At 34.9% G+C, this 26,101-nt stretch overlaps 2 protein-coding genes across 2 annotated transcripts; one reads left to right on the forward strand and one right to left on the reverse strand.

The window, feature by feature from the left end:
• Nucleotides 1–260: 260 nt before the first annotated feature.
• On the reverse strand, nucleotides 261–12,116 carry LOC148304611 (uncharacterized). The gene is made up of 4 exons (XM_088267974.1): nucleotides 12,049–12,116; nucleotides 9,654–9,767; nucleotides 4,550–4,746; nucleotides 261–3,959 (listed from the first exon to the last, which is right to left on the reverse strand). The coding sequence occupies exons 1-4, from the start codon at nucleotides 12,112–12,114 to the stop codon at nucleotides 2,453–2,455; spliced, it is 1,884 nt and encodes a 627-aa protein (XP_088124100.1). The 5' UTR covers nucleotides 12,115–12,116; the 3' UTR covers nucleotides 261–2,452.
• Nucleotides 12,117–13,069: 953 nt separating this feature from the next.
• On the forward strand, nucleotides 13,070–22,968 carry LOC148304612 (vacuolar protein sorting-associated protein 45-like). Its single transcript, XM_088267938.1, has 9 exons — nucleotides 13,070–13,265; nucleotides 13,773–13,971; nucleotides 14,313–14,462; nucleotides 15,382–15,629; nucleotides 16,572–16,706; nucleotides 17,691–17,831; nucleotides 18,483–18,620; nucleotides 19,091–19,348; nucleotides 20,154–22,968. Exons 1-9 carry the CDS (start codon nucleotides 13,173–13,175, stop codon nucleotides 20,493–20,495), a joined length of 1,704 nt encoding a protein of 567 aa, XP_088124064.1. The 5' UTR covers nucleotides 13,070–13,172; the 3' UTR covers nucleotides 20,496–22,968.
• Nucleotides 22,969–26,101: the final 3,133 nt, after the last annotated feature.

Genomic DNA, 26,101 nt, shown 5'->3' on the forward strand with positions numbered 1-26,101 from the left:
CACTTGGTCACATTCTCCTGTATGACTACGATATATACATTATATAAAAAAACTATTGATGTTATTGTTTTAAAGGATGTTATTAAATTCGATTTGTGTGAATTAAAAACACTTATTAGATAATAAGACATCATTCTGTACAATAATTTGAATATTATATTATGTATTTAATTTATTCTTATTTAGTATAATAATAAAATAAAATAAAACAATTTGATAAAAGCTTTTTATTTAAACAAAAAAAAACAATATACCAATCACATACAAATTCTATGTTATTTTTATCTCAGGTTTTTATTTTATTGTATTTATATTTAGGCAGACAACTCTAACATTGATGCAAGTTCAGCTAGTTGTCTATGGTCACTTTCCATGACTTGGCTTAGTGTTTCCGTCAAAACGTTGGCAACTTCTTACAGATCAGTTGGACAGTGGATCAGTGGACTGGATGTAGCATCGCTTTTCAGGCATATATGTATAACCAAACGACAATAGCAATTTTCTAGACGTCACATTTACCAAACATTTGAAAGAATGGTCACAACAGATTTTAAGCATTTCAGTTCGCTTTTGGCATATATCGCTCTGTAAATTTTAAGCGACTACACTTAAAAAATAACTCGATGATAGGATTGGGAGTTGTCATGAAATATGAAAATGAAACTGCTTTTTGATCATTAACTTTATTATGGATCACATATATAATTTTTTCTTTTCTTTTATACCCTTTATATACCCACCTCAAAACTAACATTTTTGTAGTTATGTAGTGACATTCGCCTTAATGGGGTAGATGTTTACAATTTTTTCATCACTTAAAAACTATTATGACATGTTTCACATTTTTTGAACTATTAATTACTTAGCATAAGATACTTTAAATAAATTTTTAAAATGCACATTGACATAGTAAAAAAATTAACAGTCAAGTGTGAAGAGATGGTTTAATAATATTGCTTCTTTGGTTACCTATCCATATGATTTCCATTAGTAAAAACACATTTTTGTCCATTTATTAATATTGTAATATGTACACCGACCAAAAATATAGGAAAGTTCTTGTTGGAATTTGGAATCTGTGGGTAGGTCCCTTAATAATGAAGGCTAAAACATTTCGGATAAACCAGAAAGTTTTCAGAGTTCAAACAAGTCATGAGTGTTCGGATTTGTGAAATTACTCTAGTAGAGGAGTCGACTCCGCAAAACGACTGGAACTTTTTAGAATTGGAACGGAGACTAGTTCACTTGATCCATATGACTACTAGAGCACGTTACCGGTTTATTATTACTAGTGATAAGGAACAAAAAAAGAAAAGAGTGATGTTTTCACAATTTATCTATGGCGATATTAAGTTTCCCGGTCAAAAGTTTAGGCTTGTTCATATTTAAAAAAAAAGGAATTAACCAGACCCACACTATCCTCATCCATTTAAAATCATCATTATTCTAGTAAATTACTGTCACTCTGTACTCCCATATTCACAAAAATCAACAAAATACACCATGCACAATATTGATGGAATCAAAGTTTTTTTGTAATACTTTTGGTCGCATGATAAGCTTACTTTAATATTACAATGGATATGTGCTAAAATGGATTTGAAGTAACTTTGGTTCGAAATAGTTAAAAAAGAACCTTGCATATAAAATATAAGGAAAAGAATAGCAGACTCTAAATGAAAATACTCGTATCCTAACCTCAAACAATATGAAAACTAGTCTGTTCATAATCCATAGAAATTGACATAATTTAGATGGGGTAACATTCAAATTTTGTATCGATAATAAAATATGAAATATGTATCAAGAAAATAACATTTAGAACTCTGTATGAAAATACTTGATGTTTTTCAGCGAGGCGATAATGTACAAAAAATCAAATTACACATTAATATTAAATTAAAAATTTTATTTGCTATACAAATTTTGATACCTTTGTAAAGTAAGAATCAGAAATTTAACAAGCTATATTGCTATCCACGTGATCTCTGTTCGATTCCAGTAGGATCAACTGCCAGACTAGACTGAAGCGTGATACTGCTCCGCCTCGCCTCATTGCTTTAATATAATGCAGTGCCCTATACACCGGGCAATGGAACCTAGCCAAAATAAGAATGCGATATATAAAAATTTATGCAACTGTCATTTGGTTTGCTCCCTTTAGGTTCAATTCTTTAGAACTGGCTAATCAGAGCGGAGGACACAACCATTTACGAAGGAATTACATGACTTGTTCGATAAATTGCATCATAAGATTGGGGCAACAGTTAGGCAAATATAAAAGTGCAGTAAATTATTTTTGTAAGCAGTTTATCTGCAGCCATCCCTGAGTATTGTCATACATTTGCCACCCGTGTCGTACAAATAACGGTAATTCAATCGTAAACAGTAGCATCAGCCGTTTCTAAGGAATAAGACTTTTTCACTGGTACAGATTTTTTTGCGGTGTGTCTCAAAAGTTTCTGTGCATGCTGGAGAAGCCTAGGCCGACCCCTCTCATGGTGTGGGTGGTGGCGCGGGCGACGTCGTACTGCGCCTGCATGGCCTCGAACATCTCCTCCTGCTTCTTGACTATGTCGCCGGGCTGTTCCACAGGGACCTGCTGGACAGTGGCCGGGTCCTTGACGCCCATGAGCCGTAGGAACTTAGACGCCACCTTTCCGTCATTGTCTTGGGCAAATTTGGCCCCCTGCCATTTGCTGATCGGATCCGCTTTGGAGGCGGGGCATTCGACGGGGTGAGACGACTCCCCGCCGGCCTCCTTCGCTTTGCTGCCCCACAGAAGCTTCCGCTTTTGGATTTGTTCGGCGTACCTCATCGGGTTCATTGCGGCGGGATTGTAGTACTTTGGCAACTCGATTCCGGTCGCATTCTTCACCTTCTCCACCTGCTCATCGAGGGTCCTCTGCATGAGCATCTGCGCCGTGGCCATGGAGCCGTCCGGCGTCTTTATCTGGAGTCCCATCTTCTCCATAGCCTGTAGTTTCTTAGAGACTTTGTAGCTCGGCTTGTACTCGCCGGGCGGTGATTTGTCTCTACTGCGGGATCTCTTTTTTTTGTCGTTGGAATTTGATCTTCCCGAATCTCCAGAGCGAGATGGGTGACTCCGCCTGTCTCTCTCTCCCGAAGGAGATCTTCTGCGATGTGTACTGGACGATTTGTCTCGCGATCTAGATCGTTCCCTTCGTCTGTCGCTATTTGAAGATCTTCTATCGTCGTGTCTCCTGTCTCCGTGTCTATCTTTATCTCTGTCGGACCTCTCTCTGTCGCGCTCACTGTGTCTATCTTTATCGCCGTATCTCTCCTTTTCACGGTCGTTTCTTTTGTCTCTTTCTGCAGAATCTTTGTCTTTTCCTCTCTGTCCATTTTTGTCTTCTTGGTTTAAGTTCAACATGGAAGGGGGTGGGCCTCCGCCGAAGGGCTTTAAGTCCATTAGAGACGGTGGTTTTCCCGACAGTCCTTGGCCCGGCCCCGAGCCCAGTCCTCCGCCGGATCCTAAACCACTTCTGGATCCGGCTCTTCCCATATTTCTATCCGAGTCGAGACCGCCCGATCCGAGTCCACCCGATCCGAGACCGCCCCCTTGACCTCGATCGGATCCTAAACCTCCTTTAGACCCGCCTCGTGATCTCTCATCTCTCGAATCCCGATCTGACCCGAGGCCTCCTCCTCTAGAGTCCCGGTTTGAATTGACCCCGGATCCTAACCCTCCGCCTCTATCCGATCCGAGCCCGCCACCTCTCAGATCGTTTCCGTACCCTCCGCCTCTGGAATCTCTTTCTGATCCGAGTCCCCCACTCCTGTCTTGGTTCCTCCCTCCGTAGCCCTTGTCCGAGTTTAAGCCCCCGCCTGCCCCCAGACCCGGGCCCACGGGGTCTCCCGGCCGGTCGCCCAATAGACCTCGTCTCGGCGGAGGGGAGGTATACTCGCTGTGGCCGTGATTACTTGGGGGAGATTTTCTGAAACATAAAAGTACAATAGCATTTAACTACAATGTTCATTCCTGCAAAATATGTTCTGAAGAAGATACTAGATTCATACAGCGTAACTAATTGACTAACCTATTATTTTACCCAGAAATATTATTGTTTGATCTAGTGACAACTGTCAGATGGTGAGTTCTGCCATCATGAAATTTGAGCACTTCTGTTAAGTATTTTTAAGAAAAGAGATAAATTTTTGGTAACAGTTTTGCTATCGAGAGTTTTCCATTTTCAGGACCACCAATCACTGCGCATATAATAAACCTACAACATGACTAGCCGCATAGACAGTTGTCATATCTTGCAGGAAACATAAATGGTTGCAATGGAGAATTTTATATTACCCAAAAAACTGCCAAGTAAAATGTAAAGTGACAAAAGCAGGCTGAATGGAAATTTAAAGTGAATATAATTTTATCTTTACAATGTGCATACATAATTTACAACCCCAACAGTTACAATACAAAAGTATTTAAATAAACATCTTTATATAAATCTGAAAACCAAAATTGAATTTGTGATATGGTCCGCCTGGCTATGGCACGAATACAAAACGTTCTTATTACCTATGTTCTTCTCTGAAGTCTCTCTTATCCCTGTCGCCCCTGTAGGGCTCCCTGTCGTGGCTCCGCCTGTCTCTGCCTCGACTCCCCTCCCGGGTGCTGCTGGAGGTGTGGTCGGAGGTGTGGTCGGAGGTCTGGAAAGGCGGCGAGCTGCGGTGGGGGGTGTGGCGGGCCGGAGAATCATTTCCCGAATAGGACTCCTGATTCACCATCACACAAATCAATCAATCAAACGGCAGAGAGATTTAATAAACACATTTATGACCATTTAATAATAAATGCATGGTTTTGTTGGTAAGAGCAAACCTTGTATTCAAATCGGAATGAGATTCTGGAAATCACAGGTGCTTTTCTAAGTTGGGAACCATAACGTTATGGTTTATTTGATTATATATTTTATTGTGATTATTCCTCGTTAGTTACAACGTGATGATTTTTTTGTCAGATAGTAAATTTTGTCTTTGGGATTTGTAAAAAATTTATAAAATCACCAAATTATATATATCTACTCACTTTATAATATTTTTCAAATTATAATAATACCTGCATATATTTTACGATTTATAAGCTAATTATAATGTGAGGTTTAAAAAGTTTTGCAGTTTTTCTGTAAATTTTATCACTATTTTAAAAATAAAAAAATAAAATATTATTAAAATGTAACTTTGTTTTAAAATCACTATTATATTCATAGTCAAAACAAAGTTACATTTTAATTATAAAATTAAAAAATCACAAAGTTAGTGCTTCAAATATAAATTACATACAAAAATAAAAGTTGGAGAAAAATATTATAAAAATGACGAGAAATAGAAGGGTTGCTCTCACCACGAAAACGGATTACATATTCAGTACACCAACAATATACAATTTGGAAAAAGTTATAATTAATTATATTATCTTTATACAAACTCCTTGCCTACACAAATTAACCACTCAGCTGTGGTTTACATCTATAGACGTAATGAGCTAACAAGCCATTCTAGCGGATTACACCTATAGATGTAATGAGCTAAATTGCCATTCTTTCGGATTGCACCTATAGATGTAATGAACTAACAAGCTATTCTAGCGGATTACACCTATAGATGTAATGAGCTAAATTGCCATTCTTTCGGATCGCAACTATAGATGTAATGAACTAACTTGCTATTCTTGCGGGTTACATCTATAGACATATTAAACTCTATGGTCAAAATATATTTTGACCATAGAGTTTTTATGACAAGAATCTGTGATTATTTAAAAAGAAAATGATGGGTTGTTTCCATGTGTATGTATTTTACACCATATATACATCATACTATCAAGATATCAATTTGTACATGGACAAGTCTGGACTCATTTCCTACGAGCAGTAGCGGCCATGTTGGATCATTTATTAGTTATTTCAAGAGGATTGACTATTGGAGTGTCATGTGGTGTTTAAAACAAAAAATGTAAGTTTAAAAAAAATTATAAATAACAATTGAATATCAATTTTCAATGCATATTTAGCAGAGGAACGTAGTATTTAAGTATATATAAGTAATTTCATCAACCGTTCGTCAGTCACTTTTTGGTAGTATATTTAAATTATTAATTAAAAATTTACTTCGTAAATACCGCTATTTGTTCAAATCTAATGTGATAAGTGTTTCTGTTTTCAACATCATTATCCAATTTATTTATTGTTTCGGCATTCATCTTGTGATGCAGTGCCTTATGCACCACTGGGTGTAGATGAGGGTTAGAAGAAGAAGAAGAAGGTTGAAAAATAATTCATAATTAGATATGACACTATAGATTATCAAAGCATAATATATACCTACATACCTTCCAGTTTGTGATATTCAAATAATATTCCATACTTTATTTTTAAATTAATGCCCAACAAAATGTTCATTTAAAAATAGTTTTGTAAAAGAAGTCCACAATTGTGATTTGCTTTCAAAATTAGCGTGTAATTATTGTCCTATTAAAATTAATTTTTGATTAAATTTTTTTCTATAATTATGGTAAAGTTATAAAATAATCAATTCTGGATACTATTTATACAAAATATTTTTTTAATTATTTTTTTCTCACTTTATACCTACTTTAATTGGTGAACTATTTCAAATTTATAACATTTAAAAGCTTTATTAAGTTCTACAATCATTATCGCCCCAAAATGTATGTGTCTTACTGGTGTTATTGGCAATATCAAAAAAATATTAGAGTAAAAAAACAAAAATATTTATTTTAACCGCACTGGGAATCGAACCCAGAACTACCAGCATTAGCTACGGAGGGAGACATGTAGCAAAGAAGATAAAAAAAAAACAGGTAATCTAGTTTCAGGTTAAAAGTATTTGATGTGTAATGTGTGTAATGATTATTTTTGTCTAAATTCTCAAAAACAGCATTGTAGGAATTTAAAAATGCACATAATCTTACTATATGACATATTTATGTTGTATCGTTTTTACATTTCTCTATGGTGTACTCACGTGATGTCGGCGGTGTGTCGCAAACACGTCACAATCGTGTCTGCGAGCACAAATAAAGAAAATATCCCGTGGCACGTTCCCAACGCAGATCGGAGGTCAAAAAGTCCCGCGGGAATGGCGTGTTGTTGGGGGGGGTATATATATGCGTCACAATAACACACGTGTTAATATCACAGAACGCCACTTTTACGTCAGTTGAATGTTTCATTTATTCATATACACAAATAGCAATAGTCAAATCTTCCCTCCAAATCTGATTGCAATACCTGATCTTGGATATTTTTGACAACAAATGAAGACATTTAAAAGCAAGTGTGGTAATCGCCAAAACAATTATTTTTGTATTATTCTCAATATTGTTAACACATTTCAGACGGGTGTGTTTTTTAAGCCTGCTGACCACTGGCGACAGGATTTGATAATTATGTACATATAGTTAAGACCTTAACAAAGAGATTTGTACAAAATATTCATATAAAATATTAAATATGTAATTCCTTATGCTCTGATTTTGAAATGTGGCCGGCGCAGAAGGTACAAATATCCTTCCCGTCCTTAAGCATCCACCGACCAAAAGGGTAGAAATACCTTTCACGTCCTTAGTGTGTTAATATTTAAGACATTTACTTAGTGTATTATTAGATTAAAACCAATATTTTTAGCTTTTCCACTTTATTTTTATTTGACCAGCGACCGGGTTTCGTCGTTACCGACATCATCAGACTGGTGGGAGGCTATACAAATTGTTATGTTATATATAAAACAAGGCAGGAGTTGATAATTATGATTTGATATAATTTTATTGAGAAATTAATTTAATTTGAGTGAATTTAAGTATTGTATGATATTAAAAATTAAAAAAAATTATAAAAAATATTTTTAATATCATACAATACTTAAATTCACTCAAATTAAATTAATTTCTCAATAAAATTATATCAAATCATGGTTATCAACTCCTGCCTTGTTTTATATATAACATAACAATTTGTATAGCCTCCCACCAGTCTGATGATGTCGGTAACGACGAAACCCGGTCGCTGGTCAAATAAAAATAAAGTGGAAAAGCTAAAAATATTGGTTTTAATCTAATAATATATTAAAAATGCAATTCCATCACAAAGTGTCAGTGGATAATATAAATCTATTGAAATTTACTTAGTGGTTAGTCATTTTTACTATTTATATTTTTTCACAAAAATATTATATAACCAATCACAGAGATTTTTTGTTTACCGGTTTCGAGACATACCCATCTCTTTCTCACATGCATGTCAGACTTCGGCCTTTAGTGCATGTTGTTCTGCAATCCTTAGTGCATGTTGGTCCTTGGGTCGACCAAAATCGCATGTGTTCAACAATTTATGTAGTTAGAAGTGTGTGAATAGTTCCATGGTAGTGATGTGTAGTATTGTTTGCATGCTGGTGTAGTGATTATCCTGAAGAAGAGACGGGTACGTCTCAAAACCGGTGGACAAAAAATCTCAGTGAGTTGTAATATAGTAACATTACTAAAAATTTTGTAAAAAAATATAAATATAAATTATTATTGAGTCATTTAGTTTGGAGACTTAAAAGTCGGAGATAAAATCTTTAGTAGGAGATAAAATTTGATAATCGCCAAAAACCATTTTTGGGTCATTACAAATATGTAACATTTATTTTAGGACATCTGGCTGAACTTCTGGACTTCAGCTTTAAAATATAATAGAGAATAATTTGTTTGCAGATTACTAAGTTTGCTTTCAATATCCTCAAATATGTTGCCATTAATAACCAGTTTTTAGTGCTACAGTACTAGTCTAACACTTGACAAAAGTAAAAATAAACCTACATATTGATACAATTTTTTTTTTTAATTGGAAATTTGATAGAACAAAATGTTTTATCCAATTAATAAAATTAATTAAACTAACATTAACTGATGTTTGATGTTTGATTTTCTCAAATTTAGATCTCTTTGAATATAGTTATATGCATCTAAACTTTTTAGAAATAATAAAAAAAAACTTTAATTATTTATATTTATTGTGTTCATGTGCAGTATATATGATTGGTTTATAATGACAAAACTATAGTTATATATCACAAAAACAACAGTTAAAGCTACTAATATACAAAAATGACAAAATTTCAATTAAATTATAAAAAAAAAAAAATTAAAAAATATATATATAATATGGAATTCCAGCAACTTAAAATTGTAAATGGGAAAATCTCATTAACTTGAGAAAATTAGACCATTTATGATAACAGTTAATGAATATAAACATGTAATATTTATATACATTTATAATCATTAACAACAATCATATATCATCTGGTGATAAAAACACAATTGAAATTTACTTAAATGAAATAAATTATGTATCATTTACACTTCTTGCCCAGATGATGGACGGTGAAATATAATCCAAAAAGCAAAGGAGTGTGAATGATACACTGCATTATAAACCAGAGAAGGCTATTAGTAAAAAATTACTAATCGTATTTTCATCAAGAGAAAAAACAACCATTTTCAAATTCAAATTGCACATTCTTTTCCATAGATACTGTATTTTTTCCGAGAGAAAAAGTCTCTTGTCTACTTTTGAATTGAAATGTGTTCTTTACCATAGACAATAGAATGAAATTACCTCGCTCATGTCCATGGTAACGTCGTCATAATTAGTGTCGTCGTCATGCCGGTGCGCGTGCAACGGACTGCGAGAGTTGTCTCTGCCCCGGCCGTAGTTGGGTCGCCTGTTCTCCTGCAGAGTTACCACGGATATTTTTGGTGGTGCCATAGACACTAGAGAGTCTTCTTCTTTATACTAGGGGTTTTGGTTTTGAATTTGGATTGTAATGCAAAAATGCAAAGAAAAGAAGATTAATAAAGGCGAAATGGCAGTTACTCTGGCAAACCTATCCGTAGAGGTGGTAAGAAGAGGAACCGACTTCTCTTTGTACATTTTTGAATCGCCAATGGCAACAGTGGCTACTCCACCAACTCTACAGATAAGTTTGTTGCGCTGTAGTCGATTTAGTAAGTGTTTATTTTTAACAAGCCCCATATTTCATATTAGATAAAACAGGGACAGATTTTAATCCTGTATATATGATAAGCAACTTTGACGCGTTTACAACTAATAGGCTTATCCTTCACATGGTTCACGCTTCTTGATATATATATATATATATATATATATATATATATATATATATATATATATATATATATATATATATATATATATATATATATATATATGTATATGTATATGTATATGTATATGTGTATGTGTATGTGTATGTGTATGTGTATGTGTATGTGTATGTGTATGTGTATGTGTATGTGTATGTGTATGTGTATGTGTATGTGTATGTGTATGTGTATGTGTATGTGTATGTGTATGTGTATGTGTATGTGTATGTGTATGTGTATATGTGTATATGTATATGTATATGTATATGTATATGTATATGTATATGTATATGTATATGTATATGTATATATATATATATATATATATATATGTATATATATATGTATATATATATATATATATATATATATATATATATATATATATATATATATATATGTGTATGTGTATGTGTATGTGTATGTGTATGTGTATGTGTATGTGTATGTGTATGTGTATGTGTATGTGTATGTATATGTGTATGTATATGTGTATATGTGTATATGTATATGTATATGTATATGTATATGTATATGTATATGTATATGTATATGTATATGTATATGTATATATATATATATATATATATATGTATATATATATGTATATATATATATATATATATATATATATATATATATATATATATATATATATATATATATATATATATATATATATATGGAATTCCACATGCGACGTATGTTACTTGACAATCTATTATATTGTTTACCATTATTTTTATATGTTGGTTCTTACGTTGCCTATATTATATTTTACATTTTTAATTACAATATATTATTGTTTACTATCCAATTTAATATTATTTTTTTATCTTGTCCTATGTGCCAATAATACCATATAATTTTTTTCATGTCATAATTTTAATTAATCAAGAAAAAAAAAAAAGATGGAGAAATTAATATCAGCGTGGTGAGTGTTTTTTTACAAGACAAAATCTCAAATTTGGAAGCAAACAAAGTGATAGAAAAGCTATAAATTATCAAAATGTGGAAAAAAGGTTAAACCCACAACTCGGGGTGTGGTTCGTAGCTCATAAAAAGAATTATCACATTTTATATGGTTTCTGCCATGAGTATGCTTTTCTATGTTCACAATATTGGATGGTCAACAATCATATATTATTCCTCTTCCTCGTGAGGAAAAAGTACATCCATTAAAAAAATAACTTTAAAAATACTACACAAGATAAAAGAATAGAAAACTTCAACAAATTATAAAGCTCATGCTTATAATTTGCTCATATTTCTGATCGGCTTTGCTGTTGTTTCAAATTATAGCTTATAAAAATTTATTATTTTAATGTAAATCCATTTTCCGTACATTATTTACAAACTATAAAGCGTGTTAGACAATATAAAATTGACAAATAAATTTAAGTGAGAAATATACTTTATTAAAACCTTAGAAGTAATATTTATCTCATAAGGGAACGCAAATTCAAAATTAGTAATTAAAAACATACCAATTTATTATTTTCTATGCAAACCCTTTGATGTTTTGCATTTTCCTAAAAAAAATTGCAATGCAAAACCGTAATGTTTCTGTTGTGTAAAACTATTAAAAGTTTAATTTAGAATTTAGAAAAATGTATCATTACTTTGGAACAAATAATAAATTAACGCGTTGTCGGTGTGAATTCTATTGATAAACATCAACACATTACAGGAAATTATCTAATCTAAACCGCGCATAAAGAACAAGATTCTGGTAGCAATAAAACACCGCATATAGAGATATTTGGTGTCAGATCACTTTGATAATTACAGAAAATGTTAACAATATCAGATTGTAAATTAAATTAACTTATTTGCATGAAACTTACGGGATTTTGATGATGATTTTCATATTCGTATTCGTCGTCACTGGCGTAATTCACCAAGGAATCCATTTTAATATTTTTCATTGACGGATAACATAGACAATAATAATGTTTTTTCTATGATATTTTTTATTTGGAAATATTCCGAAAGAGGTAGGTATTGGAAATTTGTCTTACTTTCTTCAAATTTCACCCTAAAAACGCAAGAGGAAAAAAGTGGCAAAGAAAATTACTTTTCATTAAGAATTTCTTAATTGGAAAACATTTAACTTTTCGTCACATTTTATTTTATTTATTTAGGAAACAATCAGGGTTTTATCAGTAGATTCCCTGGACTACATTATTGAATCCTCTCTTTACTCATATTGGTAAGAAGGTAAATTAATTTTGCATCTCAGTCTGATCGTTTTCATGTTTTCAAAATTCCTAATGCAGTAAACCTAGAAATAATTTTACTCGCGTTCTTTTCTTGAGGCGAAAATATTCATAATTGCAATGTAACCCTCCGTTATCCGCCTCTGTAGTGTAATGGTTAGCACGCTCGGCTACTGTTCTGGAGGTCTCAGGTTCGATTCTCAGAAGGGATCAAATAAATAAAAGTGATTTTTTCCCTCTAATATTTATTCAATAAAACCCTGGACTGGTACCTGAAGCGGAGGACTGATCACCTTTCCTTCATATGTTGACATGATCAAGAAAACACTGCGTTTATATGATGCAGTGCTCCATGCGCCATTGGGGGTGCGGATAAGGGTTTTAAGAAGAAGAAGATTATAACCCTAGGGTTTCATTATTCCCTTGAGTTGATATAACCCCATAAAAAAAATCCACATTCATTCATTTGGAAATCCAATACCTAGAGAAAAACGCCGACTGAAAACTCCATCGGCAAACGCCCGTTTGCAAAAGGGCTAAAGTAAGGAAGCATCGCATTTAGAATTCCGAAAGCAGAAAACGTCCATGTGCTAGCAGCCTCATCGTCTATGGTAACCTGTTACTTTTGTCTATGAAATATTATCGAGATGTCAAATTCTGGTTGACGTTTAAAATTTTCTTACAAGAATTTTGTTTATATCAATTTTATGTATACAATTTAATATTTTACAGTGTTATTATAAATTTATAAAATGAACGTGACGCAAGCGGTTAAAATGTACATAACTAAAATGGCTGAGGAAAGTGGGCCCGGCATGAAAATATTACTTATGGATAAAGAAACGGTAGTTTTTATTTACCATATTTTCCGTTCTATTTCGCTGAACTTCATAATTATTGTAAAATACAATGAAATTTGATTATATCGACCTTGGAAATAGTTACAACTCCACTTTAACGTTAAATTTGTAATAGTAAAAATGATCACAATACGAAATTGTGCTTTTTTTACTTCGAATTTTACCTCGAATGCCTCAAATATTAATTTAGTTTGTACCTTATCCATATCTTCTGATAATAAAAAAAACTTTTACCTTTTACCTTAAAATCTTAAAAAGGTTCCTAATGTTATAAGACTTGACACTCGGCATTGAACCAAACCTAACTAAGTGCAATATATATTTTTCTTATTTACCCTCAATATGTATGAAAAAAAAAAGTTTTTCGATATACTATACCTAACCACGCTAGGATGAGAATAATTCTTACAATGTTCATGTTGCTTTGAGTGAGTTTCTCTGTAATGTTTTATAAATTTCATTCTCGTTTTTATTTACTGTGTTTTATTCCAGACGAGCATTGTCAGCATGGTGTACGGCCAATCTGAGATTTTACAAAAGGAAGTGTATTTATTTGAACGAATAGACGCTGCAAATCAGGGGGACGGACTAAAACACCTCAAGTGCATTGTGTTTCTGCGTCCCACTGCTGAGAATATTGCACTCCTTTCGAGGGAATTGAGATACCCAAAATACGGAGTTTATTTCATATGTATGTATGAATCTATGATTATACCATTGATTTTGCACTCCATATTTTAAAATATTATGTTGCCATTATTATGAATTATAATTACCAATTTTTCGTAATATCGTATATTTACCTAAGGACCTACTTAAGTATGTAGATAAAAAAATATCAATTACATAGATATAAATACAAAATTTTATCAACATATTGGCAACTAGCAACATTTGTAACTATCGAAATTTCCTGATTCTCAAAAGTTTTTTTGACTGTTCATTAATAGTTATTTGTATATAATAAGTATATTATAAATAATAATTGGTAATGTATTTCAATGGTACTTACTCATGTGATTTATTAATTAGATTTCAGTAACATAATTTCCAAGGTGGATATTAAGACTCTAGCGGAGTGCGATGAGCAGGAGGTGGTCCGAGAGGTCCAGGAGTTCTACGGAGACTATCTGGCCGTCGGTCCGCATGTCTTCTCATTCAACATTGTCTCCCCTCACAAAGGTATCAAACTGCAGATTTACATACGTCGTTAGTTTCCAACCAAAAGGACGTGACTGAAAATAGCAAATTTTCAGAAGACTCGTTGAATCACTTTGGCTTTGGTAATCACATACATTAAAGTATTGTAAAGGCTTCATTGCATCAAATTTTTATAAATCATTATAGCAACATGACTACTTTAAAGTTGTAGTGCTTTAAATGCATCTCCTGAATGAATATTTTTTGTATTTATTAATGAGATAAAGATAAATGAAATACATTCTTTTTGTGACCTTACGACCGTCATAGGCTTGGTTAAGTGATCAGTTTTTACATGTGTAACATTCACCAATTCTACCCATGATTGACACCACACTACTTATCAACAATTACACATTACACAAAGTGAACAATGGATCATAAGGGGAGTGTTTTATATATTTGGGCTTTGTATGAAAGCAGAGTGAACGCTGTTGAAATGCGCTCCCTCAGACGAATGTGTGGAAAATCATTGTATGACAGAATTAAAAACGAAGATAAAAGAAAGGAATGTAAGGCTGAACGAGGAATAATTGAAAAGATTAGGAAGAGTTCTTTGCGCTGGTATGGACATGTGGAGCGAATGGATAACGAGAGAATGACTAAGAAAATATATGTGGCGAATGTGAGAGGGAAAACAGAACAAGGACGACCGAAAAAGACTTGGCACGATCAGATCAATCAGAAGCTAAAATCTGGCGGTGTCAAAAGTCTGCGTAATCGGAGGGCATGTATGACTAGATGTATGGATGTGAAGGATGCGAGGAGTGTATGTCAGGACAGAAGAGTGTGGCGTACCATCCTCTCTGCCTACCCCTGCGGGTAAACGGCGTGATGGTAGTAGTAGTAGTAGTATGTAGTAGTTTAAAGTTACCTGGATTATCTGCCTATTAAATTTTAGATCTGGTCTGGAACCCAGCTCACTTGCAACGGTGCACACAAGGCATCACGTCTCTGCTTCTCTCACTCAAGAAGCGCCCCGTGGTCAGGTACCAGGGCAACTCCGACCTGTGCCGGAGACTCGGGGAGAAGATCAGGGAGATCATGTGCCGGGAGTCGCAGCTCTTCGACTTCCGGGTCGGGGAGACGCCTCCACTGCTTCTCCTGCTCGATAGGAGAGATGACCCGGTCACGCCTCTGTTGAACCAGGTACCTTCATCAAGTTCCATAAATAACCGGCGCCGTGGCGTAGTTGGGTAGACGCTCGACTGTGAAACTGGCGTTGTGGGTTCGATTCCCGCCAATTGCAAAATGAATTCAAGAAACATTTATTTTCAATTGGTCTGGGTGTTTGTGATGCACTTTTCACATTTACCTTCCCTATCCTTACTATCCTACCTGCAGACAAGCATCTAAAATAGACGCTTTGTGGGTTATTCCTTTAAAACATAAAAATAAAAACTGAGGCGTGGCAAGGAGCTCCTGGCTCTTTCTTGCGCATTATTAATCTTGCATCAACACTCCAGTTATTTTTCTGTCTAATTAAGTACTTCTAACCTTCGTTTAGCTGTTGTGCAGGATGTACCGGATTCAGTTCTCAGGGGAGTAAAAAAAATGTTATTTTTCTGTCTAATGTTTATTGAATATTACCCTGGACTTATCACTATGCCCTCTAGTAATCAACCATCGAGATAACACTGCATTGATGAGATGCAGTGCCCTATATACCATTGAATACAGATAAGAGTTAAAAGAAGAAAAAAAAACAAGTACTTAAAAAAACTATTAACTGCGATTTGGTAGCAAAAATAAGCAAACATTCGCAGAAGCTTTTGAATGGTTGACTTTTTTTGTTTTTGTGAGATGAATCATTTATGTATTAATTTAAAAAAAAAACTCGCATACAAACTTTCAAGTACCTAATTTTTCTTAATTTCTGGTACTTACTTAACTGAATTTTTAATTTCTGAGCAACTTTTTGAAAACACTTTAAAAAAGGAGCACTTCGCAAATAACAAATGAATAGTGAAATAGTTATGAAAGTTTTCTCTTCTTTCTCGGTTGCTTTCGATTATAGAGAGCTATGTCAATTTCGATGGAAGACTATATCATATATTTAATATTATTTCAAAATGCTTTATTTGTTTTTAGTGGACTTACCAAGCAATGGTTCACGAACTGCTCACGATCACAAACAATAGAGTTAATTTGTCCAATATACCGGGAATAGCGAAGGAATTAAAAGAGGTTGTTTTATCTGCTGAGCAAGATGAATTTTACGCCAAGGTAAATTGTAATTATATTAATAATAATTTAATTATTGTCATTTTCGCAAAATACTAGTGAGCCTTATCTTAATTTTTGCACTGCCATACGCCATACCAGAGTAAAGTATGCCCTGTCTAAATAATCAGAAGAGAAATTTGTAGTTACAATCATTTTACATGATAAAATACAATGTAACTGATGAAAAAATCAGTTACATGATAAAAACATGGTATTTTGATCACATAATGAGAGGTGAAAAGTATGCCATCCTACAACTGGTCATAAAAAGGAAGATTGAGGGTCGCAGAGGGGTTGGAAGAAGGCAGCTTTCCTTGCTTCGGAACATTCCAGAGTGGACCGGGATGAGAGGTGTGGAGGAGCTGGCTCGTGCTGCCCAGGACAGACCCACAAGACCCAGTGATCGTCAACGTCGGGACACATGAACAACCCAACAGGACACATGAAGAAGAAGATATGATAAAAAGGAGCGAAAATATATATCTGCCCCTCGCTCGCTCAAAAGTAACTTGTGTTCACGTTTGAGAGATACTTAGTAAAAAAAGTTACTCTAGGTTACTACTACTAAAATTACTATTAGGTTAAGTATACCTCGTAGTGTAATGGTCAGCACGCTCGGCTACCATTCTGGAGGTCCCGGGTTCGATTCCCAGGGGGGGGTCAAATAAATATAAGTGATTTTTTCACTGTAATATTTATTCAATATTACCCTGGGCTGGTACCTGAAGCTGAGGGCTGATCACCTTTCCTTCGTGTGTAAACGATCAAGATAATACTGCTGTATATGAAGTAGTGCCCTATTGGGGTGCGGATAAGGGTTTTATTATTAATTTATTTATTTAAATACCTCGTACACTATATTTTATGTGCGATCCTTTTTTAAAATTCTATTAGATGTCATCGTATTCAAAGTGGATAATGCATTATGTAAACAGTTTGTGACTTATAATAAATATAATAATATGATAAATGCGCACTTTTCAGAGTCTATATTTAAATTTTGGCGAGATTGGACAAACCATAAAGGATCTCATGGAGGAGTTCCAAAAGAAAGCGAAGAGTCACCAGAAGGTGGAAAGTATTGCCGACATGAAGAACTTTGTGGAGGCGTATCCTCAATTCAAAGTAAGTCAGGTTACTCAATCGATCCATAAGCATATGAAATCCAAAGATGTATACTGCCTACTCCGAAACTGAAACTCTATTGTATTTTTTGCCAAACTTTAACCATCCCCCTTTATTTAATTGGATACATAATTCTTCACCGTGCCCATAGACGGTCAGTCTGTGGTCTCTAGTTTTTACTTGTTAAATTTTATGGTAATCTATGGTCTCCAGTTTTTGCTTGTTAAATTTTATGGTAGTATATGGTCTCTAATTTTTACTTGTTAAATTTTATTAGTAACAGTTTGTTAATACTGATATTGTATCAATATTTCTATTTTACAAATTCATCCGCAAATAAAACAAATATCTTTTTTTAAACCCGACAAAAAAAAATCTCATTTTTTTTAGTTCGCCCAGATGAAAAATATATGATTAATAAATCCTTCTTTGGTTTTTTGTTTCTATCAAAAATTACTATGGATCTTTCCCGGCGATAGGCTTAGAAATCTGTATTATTTTTGTAGTCATTAAATACGTACAAAACCATACCTCTAAATTCAATAACATCATTTCTTTCTCTCCCTTACAAAAAAATCACAAAAAGTGCTGTTTTATAAAAAAAAACATTCTGATTCAGTACACCCTCTTAATAAATAAACGCTTTTGCAGAAAATGTCAGGCACTGTATCCAAGCACGTGACGGTAGTAGGGGAACTCTCTGCCATGGTGGGACGACACAGTCTACTGGAAGTATCGGAGTTAGAGCAGGAGCTGGCGTGCCAGAATGAGCACGCTAAACAACTTCAGGTAACTTTTCAAGTCCTCCTCCAGTGCAGTACTTATGGACTTACATACTTGTAGATGCGTGGACTATAGAGCAGGTAGAACGAGGGCGGCTTTTGAGTTGTGGTGTTACAGGCACATGTTGGGATTTATTGCTCGGAACATGTAAAGAGAGAGTAATGAGGTAATAAGCAGGGCAGGAGTCTAGATGCTTACTATATAAAGTAACACAACAGCGAGTCAAATGGATAGGCCATAGTATAAGACACCCAGGCCTGCTTATGGTTATGGAGGGCATGTGCGAAGGCACAAACTACAGAGGACGACCCCCCTTAAACTACGTGGACCAAATTATCTTTGATGTGCACTGTAGAAGGCATGCCGAATTGAACAGACTTACGGAGAATAGAGACTTACGGATTAAAGAGACAAACTAATCATCAAACAGATTTGCCCACGAAGAAGATGCATTAAAACTTGGGTTATCATTCCAGCAAATCCGCAAGGTACTGGCCATGGAGACTGTCCGGCACACGGACGCGGTGAAGCTGGTGATGCTGTACGCGCTGCGCTACGAGCGGCACGCCAACAACGACACGGTGGGGCTGCTGGAGACTCTCGGCAAGATGGGCGTGGACCGCAGCCTGCTGCGGAGCGTGGTGTCACTGCTGGAGTACGGCGGCGCGCACGCCAGACAGTCCGACCTGTTCGGGACGCAGGACGCCGTCAAGATTACACTCCGACTCTTCAAGGTGAGTGCTCCCATGACGAGTGAGTTCTACTAGTGTAGCTAATATCCCACACTCTCAACAACAAACATTACAAACAATTTGTGCAAATCTTTATACTTGAATCCACAAACGGGCTGATGGGAATATCTGGTTATTTACAGGGTTGCGATCCGTCATCGACTAGTTTAAGTGATCACTTTAAACATTGTGTAATATTCTACCCATGGTTGGCTACCACATTACTTGAATTTCAATGGTTATACATATATCTAAAGCACGCTGCAAAAATTGACTTAAGTCTAACTAAGCTGATACCACATTACTCCTGATCAGAAAAAAAGTTTTAAACATTGAACTAGAATGCTTGAGCAATATAATTTTATAATTTGAGAAACAAATTCACAAAAAGCAGACTTTTGAACTAACTATTTCAACAAGTTTGTTACTTGCTAGGCTCTCGTAGCGGAGCTCCCGGGTATATATGCATTTTTAAACTTTTTTCATCCTAACCAAATTTTAATTTCTTTAAGATGTCGTCAGTAAAACCTTAAATAATAATAATAATTCCTATAAACAGAACCAACCTGTCGATGGTTATGTCTGTGGAAAGAGCTACTGCTATGCTGAACAATATCACGCCAGATATTCATTTGTTCCGCGTGTCTGAGGGGGTATTCCGATTCGGGATTCTTCTACTACTATGACAAGTGTCTTTCTACATATATTTATGATTGTAATTATATTAATAATATGTACGCCTTGGATGTAAGTTTCTTATGTGTATATTATTTATTGAATAAACAAATTGAATTGAGTTGAATCGCAGGGACTCAGCGGAGTGGAGAACATCTACACCCAGCACAAGCCGCTACTGGTGGACACGCTGGACGACATAGTGAAGGGCAAGATCCGCGAGGCGGCGTACCCGTGCATGGGCGGGGAGGACGCGTACCCGTCGCGCCGCTACCAGGACATCATCCTGTTCGTGGTGGGCGGCATCACGTACGAGGAGGCGCTGTGCGTGCACGCGCTTAACCAGTCCAACCTCGGCATGCGCGTGCTGCTGGGCGGCACAACCGTGCACAACTCCGCCTCCTTCCTGGAGGAGGTGGTCGCCGCCACGCAGGGCCTGCCCCGCACGCACACCAGGAACATCAGGAACATCTAACTCCAACCCACATTCCATTTGGCATTATATTTTTAATCTATTGTGTGAATGTAAAAACTCAGTGTACATTTATATGCTTACTCGGTATACATAGAGTCGACACCACAGTGACAAAAATCACACTAAGAACACTTGTGCACTACACAAGCGTATTAGTTCAGTAAGCGAATTTTACTGTCCGGCATTCCGGTTAGCATGAAAAAGGGGATGATTGGCTTGTGCACTTGTCCATCTTTCTCCGGATTGGTGCGTGAACTCGGTCACGCTAAACCGTCATAGTCGCTTTTATTTTTAAAAAAACCAGACTGCCAGACAGTAAAATTCCGTGTAGTGCACAAGCGCCCTAAGAGTGCCAGAAATGAAGACTCTAAGGAGCATATCTGCCAAGAGTCTACGAGATAGAATAAGCGACATCAGGATTCTTATCCTGAAGAGAAATATGTGAGATCAAAGACGTCGTTAGGCGGGGAAGGCAACGAAGAAGACAATGGTTTGCGCATGTGAGGATAATGGAACCATTCAGACTCCCCCGCACTGCACAGCCAACTCCCGGGCAGACCACCAAAGAGATGAATTGGTAGCTGGGAATCAACATGGCAGGAAGCTAATCCCTCTTAAAAACAGGCCACAAGGCCTACACCAAGCAGCAGAAATTTTACTTTATAACAAAAAGTTCTTGTAAGAAAAAGACATTATGCCGATCTTCACCACCTCATCCAGTCAAAACAATAATATTCTCCTATAAATTACTGATACTAAATTGTAAAACATCATTTTAACCCAAAAACTATAATATAGATTATTATACGTAATAAGAAGTATGTATAGGATGCATGAATGTGGAAAAGGCGAAGAATGTTTGTGGTGTGGCATTCTATTCACTTTGCCTACCCCTGTGGAGTGATGGTCAGAAAGTTACTTATTATATGTAATGAGAAAGAGAATGAAAAAATCTTTAAAATTACTTTAACACACTATCTGCGGGCGGATTCACGCTCACATCAAAAGAAGCCGCAAAAGCCATGCGTAAAAATAACTTACACGCAATTTACGATGAGTCAAGTGAAAAGGTAAAATTACCCTTCCCGCCCAACACCACCAGTCGAGTGAAACGGTAAAATTACCCTTCCCGCAGATAGTGTGTTAATTTAAAAAATATTGCTTTCGCTCTCAAATGCCAACAAAACAAAACATTAATTAAAATATGCTATAAAATCCTACCCTAGAGGCATAAGCCGATATAACTGGTCCACTTCCACAAACTGACTACGGTTATTTATATAAATATATGTTTTAATTATTGTTACCTTATGAAGTATTATTATCCTCTTTAATTTTTTTTTTAATATAGTGGTTAGTATTTTCTAATATTTACGCGACTATTTTATTCTATAAAAACCAATTAAAATGGTTAGAAAACACTGCCCCCTTATCTAGTTTGTATAATTTTCCCGATCACAGCATTTTTATTTTAAATTTTCATTATTCTGTAGGTAAATATCACTTACTTCAAAAGGTTAAATTATAGATTTTTAATATATCATAGTATGTATGTATTAAGTATGAAAATGATTCACAATAATCTAATTTTATAAATTCCTGTATATCATTTGGAAGTAAAGAGCTTTTATGATATTACTATGGGCGGCTACACAAATGTGTCTAAATAATAACAAATTACAAAGATTTTTTTTTGGTTAGCAGCGAGTGATCGGGTTAATCACCATGGGGCAACAAATATGTATAAATGTAACTTGAATACAGCACACATCCTAGTCATGTATGGAATCTTTTATTTATATTGCGGTTTCTTTTTTTTAAATAAATAATTTAAGACCGTACCTTTGAAAGATTCACATCTATAAAATTATGAATTGGTTTGAAGATGAAACTCTTTTCACATTACTCGTGTGCAAGTTTTACCTCTAAACCAATCAAATATCCTGGCATATTTGTAATGTATCAATGAGAAATTAACATATTTTTAAAAATTCAAATGTATTTAAGATCATTTCCATTAAAGTTGTAAGTTTAACGCTTGTAAACGGAAATGAATTATTTTTTCCATCCAGTTATACCCCTTTAAAAAGATAATACATATGACTATATTGCTTACATTCAAGGTGTTATGTAGAGTAGAAAGAAGTTCATAATAATTCCAACAACAAAAAATCATAGTATGTATCATTTTTTTTAATACACATTTTCCATAAATAATGGATGGTGATTTTTCTAGAGAAAATTATATTTTTTGTTGACAAAATAAAATCACCGAACGAAATAGGTATGTTATATCATTTGACAAAAAAAACTTTTTCTCCTCTCGTAATTTCTATTCAAATACTTCTAATTTAAATTGACATCTCAATATAGATGAAGAAGTGATGTCCTTTTGACTATGTATAAAGTGTATAGGGAATTTTCTTATAATTAAGGATTGAATAAAAATGCAGTCATTTGTGTGTTGGAAAAACACTTTTCTTTATTAATTTTTATAAAAAAAGTCGGCCAAGTTGTTGAGGCCATTTTTCTTTCCTCAAAGGCATTATTTTTTTTTCCATTTTGTCAATCTCCCGAAATACGTCTCCCGCGATTACCCTTCCCTCTCTGCTCCGCAGAGCGGAGGTCGCTGACCGCCCCCTACGACGGGGCGTCAGTACGCGGCCGCTGGCGTGGCCGCGGATGGTCTCCCAATTGGTAAATAAATAAGAATAGGCTACTAGACCCGGTAACGGGCAGCGATCCCGGGATCCGTAGCCCGTAATGTTTTCCTCGCACACGTGTCTTTAACATATTGGTACAATGTGCCCTCCCGGGGGGACCGGATCTCCCCCTCGTTGGTCCCCCATCCCGACAAGTATAAAACCTCGCTTCCGACCGAGACGATGCGTCTCCTCTCCCCGCGTCTACTCCTAACACTTTATTAATAACCTACTTAAATAGCAGTCCAAAATGATGTTATCAACAAGTGCAAATATTGTAATGCTTCGCATCAAACTCGCTAAAATTATATCTCAAAACACGTCGACAACAAACAATAATATAAAAATATACACTAGGCTGGTCGAGGACTATACACCACCGTAGGACCAGCGTCCATCCAGCTCTCCCGCAGAACTTAACTCTATTGTACAAAATTATCATACAATCAATTTGATAGATTTTTGGAATGAAGCACTTCATTTCTAACTTACTCGTAAATATTTGACAGTAATGTACAGGACTAAACGGAACGGGTATTGTTTCAATTCTGACAAACTCGAGTATGAACAATTTGACACCGCCTCTCTTCGCTCGTAATCATACAAAAATAATTTTCGATGCAAAAAAAGCCTCGTGAAGATTACTCCGTATTTCGTAATGAAAAAGGTAATGATATGTACAGATGTAAAAATTTACACGCTACAAATGCAAATCAAACCAAAAATCTATTGTACAGCGTATGAAACAGAAATTATACAATGGTAACACAGTGTCTTTATTATAAACCTACCTACCTACTAACCTATCCGCCGACGGGAGCCATCTAATCATCTCCCGCACCGGCAGACTAGGAACTACTAGTTCTCGGGAACTACGATGCGACGTTACTTAGCGGAAAGCACTAGGATAGTCCAAGCGTGTCCATGTTGCGGTACTTGACCGCCTTCGATGTTATGCGGCACTTCGTGCTAACTCAAACTCGGACAAATTATCAGTTTGTGACAACAATAACAATGCTCACCATAATAGGTTATTTATAATTATATAAATTCATTGAAAACTAAGTTGACATTTTAACAAATTTAAATATTTTACTTCATCAATTGTTACGTGTAAATAGTTTAAAATGGAAAATTATCAACCAGTCCTTGAGATTTAAGGAAAAAGAAATACATCTTGGAATTTCAAACATATTTTGTAAATCTGTCACAAAAATGGAAGTTAACTTTGCACGTGCCTCGGGGAGAAATAATTCATTATAATATCAATATGAGCCGAGACAACTTCATATATGTTTGTCACAGTTTGAAGAAACAATAAATTTCTTAAATGCTACATTCGATGGTATGTACAAAAATGATAAGTTACGACGAAGAGGAAAAATATTTACACACTAACACCTCACCGACTGGTGCTGCACAAACACGTATTTAGAATTTCTTAAGGCGATTCTAAACTATACGCCGATATATTTCATTTTAAAAACAAAATACACATAAATTCAGTCATTTAATGCAACAAAAGCCCAAGAAAATATTAAAAATGTTTTTTTTTTACATTTATAAATTTCTCTTCTTGTATTGTATGGATTCAATTTCATGTGGACCATTTTGGTTTGGATTATCATTATTTATATTATCATTATTACTATGCACCATGATGCGCCTTCTACAGGGGTAGGAGAGAATGAAATGTCACAAATGTCTGTCCCGACTACATCCCTGGCTTCCTCAACATTCATACGTCTAGTCCATGCCCTTCAGTTACGTACAGACTTGATGCAACCAGATTTAAATTAAAATTCATTTAGTCTAAGCTACTCTCACTTCATACTTTCCGAGCCGTTCACACTTGCCAAGCGTACTCTCTTAGTCATTCTCTCGTCATCCATACACTCCACATATCCAAACTACCTTAGAGAACCTTTTTTAATATACTTTCAACTGTTCTTCAGCCTTACATTCCTTTCTAATGTCTTAATTTTGTATTGATTCATATATCAAAATAGCATTTTGACAGCATTCACTCTGTTTTCATCCTTTTGTGAATTCCACACTTCCATACATCAGTGTTAGCGCTAGCACTCCATTATTAGCTATCAGTAAAGCTTTCATGGGCTCGCTTGTATTTGCAATCACTGTATTCAAAGTTCTATTTATTATTTTCTCCGCATTCACTTCCATTCATTCCATCCTTCAAAAACATACTGCCTAGCAAAAAATTGTTCCATTTATTCCGCGCATTTATGATACAATAATGAATACATAAGTATTTATTTTTCAATTTGTATTTCTGCAGCCTCGGGAGAAGTAAACTGTTGCGGGATGTTTTCAGAAGGAAAGTTTTATTCAATGAATGGCTGCAAAACCGAGCTAATCTTTTGCTGCAGTCGTAGATTCATACCGAGGTATAAAAATTGACTGTGTCACAGGTAGCACAGGTGGGGGCGTTTGTTGTTGCATTAAACGACTATTGAAAACTGAAAAACAATGAAAAAAAGTCCATATTTCTGATTTTCAAAATATGAGACAAAGTGTTACCAAATATAGCCAAAGTTTTGTTTATATATAATTATAAACACCTGTACATGTTAAAACACATCTAAATATATTCATTCTTTTAATACTGGTACACTGGAGTCGGATGTCGGATGGGATACAGATTTAAATGACCTAGATTGGAATTAAAACTGCGGTATCTGCCCATTTACAAATGACTCCGTCTCGGTACGCAATATGAGGTTAACCTTTTTAAATAAAATATCTATACAGTACAAACAAAAATTATTTAAGTTAAGAAAAATAATGTGACAAGACAAACAATTGTAAATAATAAAAATTTAAATAACAATACTCATTTATATGAATAATAAATATCTACACGTAAATTGGAAATAGTCGGGA

The sequence above is a fragment of the Brachycentrus maculatus genome, unplaced genomic scaffold (genome assembly GCF_059751285.1).
Source record: "Brachycentrus maculatus isolate JH-2025_06_01 unplaced genomic scaffold, ASM5975128v1 h1tg000310l, whole genome shotgun sequence".
Lineage (NCBI taxonomy): Eukaryota > Metazoa > Arthropoda > Insecta > Trichoptera > Brachycentridae > Brachycentrus > Brachycentrus maculatus.

Excerpts from the sequence above, each read along its gene's own strand:
- LOC148304611 (XM_088267974.1), bottom strand. The coding sequence starts at position 12,114 with ATGGATTCCTTGGTGAATTACGCCAGTGACGACGAATACGAATATGAA. Across the intron at positions 9,768-12,048 it reads AAAATCATCATCAAAATCCC|GAGAACAGGCGACCCAACTA; the intron begins GTAAGTTTCATG and ends GTAACTCTGCAG. Across the intron at positions 3,960-4,549 it reads GACTTCAGAGAAGAACATAG|AAAATCTCCCCCAAGTAATC; the intron begins GTAATAAGAACG and ends TTTATGTTTCAG.
- LOC148304612 (XM_088267938.1), top strand. The coding sequence starts at position 13,173 with ATGAACGTGACGCAAGCGGTTAAAATGTACATAACTAAAATGGCTGAG. Across the intron at positions 13,972-14,312 it reads ATACGGAGTTTATTTCATAT|ATTTCAGTAACATAATTTCC; the intron begins GTATGTATGAAT and ends TTTATTAATTAG. Across the intron at positions 19,349-20,153 it reads TTACACTCCGACTCTTCAAG|GGACTCAGCGGAGTGGAGAA; the intron begins GTGAGTGCTCCC and ends GTTGAATCGCAG.